General features: G+C 43.9%; 1 protein-coding gene across 1 annotated transcript in view; it reads right to left on the bottom strand.

The window, feature by feature from the left end:
- Window positions 1-103: 103 nt before the first annotated feature.
- LOC117935179 overlaps window positions 104-4,238 on the bottom strand; it is a 5,290-nt gene continuing 1,155 nt past the window's right edge. Inside the window, exons 3-7 of the mRNA XM_034857317.1 lie at window positions 4,154-4,230; window positions 1,897-3,981; window positions 1,046-1,136; window positions 822-963; window positions 104-213 (exon numbers count right to left, since the gene is read on the bottom strand). Of these exons, the coding sequence (XP_034713208.1) occupies window positions 104-213; window positions 822-963; window positions 1,046-1,136; window positions 1,897-3,981; window positions 4,154-4,230 (2,505 nt within the window). The remainder of the gene's footprint in view (window positions 214-821; window positions 964-1,045; window positions 1,137-1,896; window positions 3,982-4,153; window positions 4,231-4,238) is intronic.

Genomic DNA, 4,238 nt, shown 5'->3' with positions numbered 1-4,238 from the left:
CTGAGGGACACCGGCCAAGCGTCCGTATTATACGAGTTCAGGATGAGAACGGGTTGAGGTTAGACTACCGGGACTTTAGAGGGACCCGGGTGATTTTTCGACATTAAGGTAAAACCTGAAGGGACGCTTGTCGCGGTCTTTCTGTGTCCGATGGAGACGGAGGAGACGGTTTGTCTGTCCTCTGATCCTTGGAAGCGCCTTTGTTGTGTTTGCCTAAAAAAACATCAGACAAATTATGACTTTATTCACAGTTTTTAGCAACTAACCAGAAACAATTACATCCTTTCACAAAATCTACAACAATTTATAACTTCTTTACCTGAAAAACACATATTTATGATGTTGCAGCTTACTGCATATATTTATGAAATGAATTGGACACTTTTTCAGCATATTTTAGATTGGGGGGAATATATTTTAATGTGCAAACAGTGAAATAAAGTGAGGAAATGTGTTTCCTGTTGGTCAAGTCTTGGTCATATTATCTAAAATACAACTGAATGGACTTATGCGAAAATATAAGAAAACTATGCCGTCATCGCTTCGGAGCTAAAGACCAGAAAAGTTTCATTTTGGTGTTTTTTTGGGTGTGCAAAAGTTAAAAACCCCTTTTTCAAAAACACCTTGATTGGCTTGAAGGATTGTTGAATATGTATTTGTTGTCCTGCGGGTTGTGGAGTCTCAGACAATCCTGCAAATATACGTAAATCTTGAAGAAATCTGGACTATAAGGGATCAACGTTCTGATTGGCCCAGACAGAGTCTGCAAAATGAATGGCTTTGCTAAATTAAAGGTATTATGGTAATGTGTGTGTGCGTACCTTCTCTTCCTCTGAGCTCTGGCAGCACTGAGCTTCTTAGATCTGGGAAATGGGGGTCTGACTTCTTTCTGGTCTCTGGGGTGCCACCGCTGTTGCCATGGTTACAGCGATCGCACAGGAAAGAGCGCTCGCAGACCAGATTCTGAAGAGAGAGAGAGAGAGAGTAGTAACGTTGGAAAGAGGAGATCCACTTTCATTGTGATGTAAAACAAGTGGAAGAAAGCGCACTGCGTTACCTGTGCAGGGAGTGATCCTGTGATGTGATTGGACGGTCGACTATAGATGCCGCCGTGAGGCCGCGGCTTGTCCACACACCTGTGGTGAACACAATAAGACACATTTGTTGTTGTAGTTTTGGGGTCTAAAGCTGGACCGGAACATGAAGGGAACCTAAGCAAATGAAACATATTTAGGAAGAGTTGAGGACTATTTTTACGTGCATGGTTGGGTCCCAAAATATTGAAATTTACTAAATGATTCATCCATCCATTCTTCCTTCCATCCATCCATCATTCTTCAATCCATCCATCCACTCAATCATCAAACCAACCATCCGTTCTTCCTTCCTTCCATCCATCCAATCATCCATTCTTCCTTCCATCCATCCATCATTCTTCAATCCATCCATCCACTCAATCATCCAACCAACCATCCATTCTTCCATCCATCCATCCAATCAAAACTAAAAATCTTTTTTTTAAACCTTCATTTATCGGATCTGCTGCCACTGAGAAGCTCCACTGGACCGGTTGGGGTAACGACCATGCTCAAGGGCACCTTAGTGGTGGTAATGAAGGAGGGACAAGCACTGCTCTTCCACTTTGCCCATCCATAATTTATATTTATATTTTTATAGAACCGGCGACATCCTGGTCCCAAGCCTGCCTCTTTAACCTTTAGGTCACCACTGCTACACCACATCATTGTGATGCGGGAGAACTTCAGTACGCCACTTGTCAGATTTTAATAGATTTGCAGTTTCCCAGCCTAGAATGGGCAATAGGATAACTGTCCTACGTAGCTTGACATTTTTGTGAAGTCCTTTATTGACCTTTATGTGTGAGAAGTTCAGTACCTAACGCTGTGGGTCCCAGGATGAAAACCCGAAAGCCGATTGCTGGCGGCTGGGCAGACGACAGAATAAGAGGGAATGACAGGTGTGGAGGAAGGTGGAGGAGGCGGCGGTGGAGATGAATGGGCTGCACTGAAATCAGATTCATCTGCGTCTGCAGCGTCCATGCTGGGAAAGAAGACTAAGCTTCTTGTCAAGGCTTGGTGGTCTGGAGTCGCCGTGTGGGCGGATGAAGTTGCATCTGCGATAGTAGATGTATTAGTTGAGTCGTACATGTCTGCATTGTCTCTTCTCCTTCTGGCCTCTGTAGGAAATGTAGTTTTCTTAGTCCTTAGGGTCATTGTTGCGGTGGACTTGTTGCCAAAGGACCCAAGCCTTGTTTTAGGTTCTACGATCAACGTTTTGAAGTGAGGGGGTTTCAGGGACTTGACATCTGATTCAGAGCTGTTCTTTTGCTCAAAACTTGAGCTTCTGGGAACCTCTGAGATTTGACTTACCAAAGATTTGGTGGTTGCACTGACGCACACAGAAAGTGCTAAATCTTCTCTGTTCTCTTTATCTGAGGCTTTCTGTGTTTTCTGAAAGTTGGTTCCAACTGACGTGCTGGTTTTAGGGATTTCATTCGGCATGGAGGTTGGGGTTATTCTGGATTCTGTGCTGATCTTGGATTCAGAAGTGCTCCGCTGATGGATCCCGCAGAGCTCGGTAGATTCAGGATTCTCCGTGTATTCTCCACCCGAAGCATCAGATACATCAATGCGGTTTGCAGCTGAGCTAATCTTCAAGCATCCGTGACCCTCGTTGATGTCCTGCTGATTTTTGGATGCGATCGATACTTCTGTAGGTTTCCTGTCTGTTGCAAAGCCTCTTGAAGGACATGTGGTGTCATTTTTGGGTTCGGGATCTGAAGACAAGCTAGTTTTGAACTTTAAATTTAAGGATCCTTTAGGTGGCGTTGTAGTGCTGATGACATGACCGGCTTCTATGGAAATTGCGGATGACTGTCTTGAAAGACTCTTTAAGGGGCTAGTAAACAAAGATGTGTTGTTTTTGGCTGGCTTAGGACTTGAGGTTAAGTCTTTTGGACATTCAGAGGTCTTTTTTTGCTCTGTGTCCATTGAACGATTGCCCTGATGCTCTAAAGTCCTCAATGTCTCGCATGGCTTGGTGACAGAAGGGGTAGTTGGGGTAGCAACTTCAATATGGTCATTGCTTGACTGTTGAGGCGCTTTAAGTGTCAAGCTTGTCTCTACTTGGTCACAGTTTGCGATTTTAGAAGCTGCAACTGTTAAAGAGCCTTCAGGGTATTCTATAGTGGAAGACTTTCCCATTTTCTGTGTTAAGCGGGTGTCTGTACGATCAAGGGTTGAATTCAAAGTGCCTTTTGAAGATGAAGTCCCATTTGGATGGTCAGTGGTTGAGCGTTTAGACAAGTTGGGCACTTTTGTGTTTGAGTTGGTCTTCCCAAACTCTTGACTTGGCTCCGATTTAGACGATCTCCAGATCTCCCTCAGACTTTTCTCAGTTACATTTGGCACAATACCGTCAGAACAACTAGAATTCAAACCAGTGGACTCTCCATCTCGTGTGTCTGTAGTTTTCAAATGGTCTTCCCTTGTCTCTTGTTGAGGTTTAGGGACGACTGTGTTATTGTCCTTCAGATGGGTTGCAGTCGTGGTTGTCTCCAAAAAATCTAAATTACGGGTTTTAGTTGATTTGGGAGTCTCACGTTCCTTTCTCAGATCCACAACAGTGGCTTTTCCCGGTTTACTTTTCATGGCGAGGGTTGTTTTTGCTGCATTGTCACTGAATGTTTTGGATTGTTTGGACATCAAACGTTCTGGGGTGAAAGGAACAGTTTTAGAGAGCTTCGATTGTTGCTTTCTTTTGGATTTCCCCATCTTCTCATCCTCCTTCGTCTCCCTTTCCTTGTTGACTTTATCATTCACAACTGGTTTCTTGTCCTTGCTCCTGTGGTTCTTGTCATCGCCTTCATTCCTTTCTCGTCTTGGGGTTTTGCTTATTTTGGGAAGGGTAGAGTTGTCTCTGTGGTCCTTTTGGATCTTGGCATTCAGCTCGTCCAAAAATCTGTGTAGATACAGAGAAAGATGACTTAAATTTGGAGGCTACCACACAATCAATATGTTGGTGGTTTGTCACCTTATCACAACTGATCTGGCTAACACACATTTCAAGGTGTAGCAGCCTACTCTAAGGGCAAAAACTGCTTGTTGAACTTGACAACACAGATACTGTATACCTGATGTGAAAAGAGTCTTGTGTGAACAGAGGATGTTCCAGGAGTTCTGAACACTGAGCTCGTCTTTCTGGATCCATCTGGAGAC

The sequence above is a fragment of the Etheostoma cragini genome, chromosome 19 (genome assembly GCF_013103735.1).
Source record: "Etheostoma cragini isolate CJK2018 chromosome 19, CSU_Ecrag_1.0, whole genome shotgun sequence".
Classification (NCBI taxonomy): domain Eukaryota; kingdom Metazoa; phylum Chordata; class Actinopteri; order Perciformes; family Percidae; genus Etheostoma; species Etheostoma cragini.
Note: the sequence above shows the minus strand (reverse complement) of the source record. Positions and strands in the feature narration are given on the sequence as shown.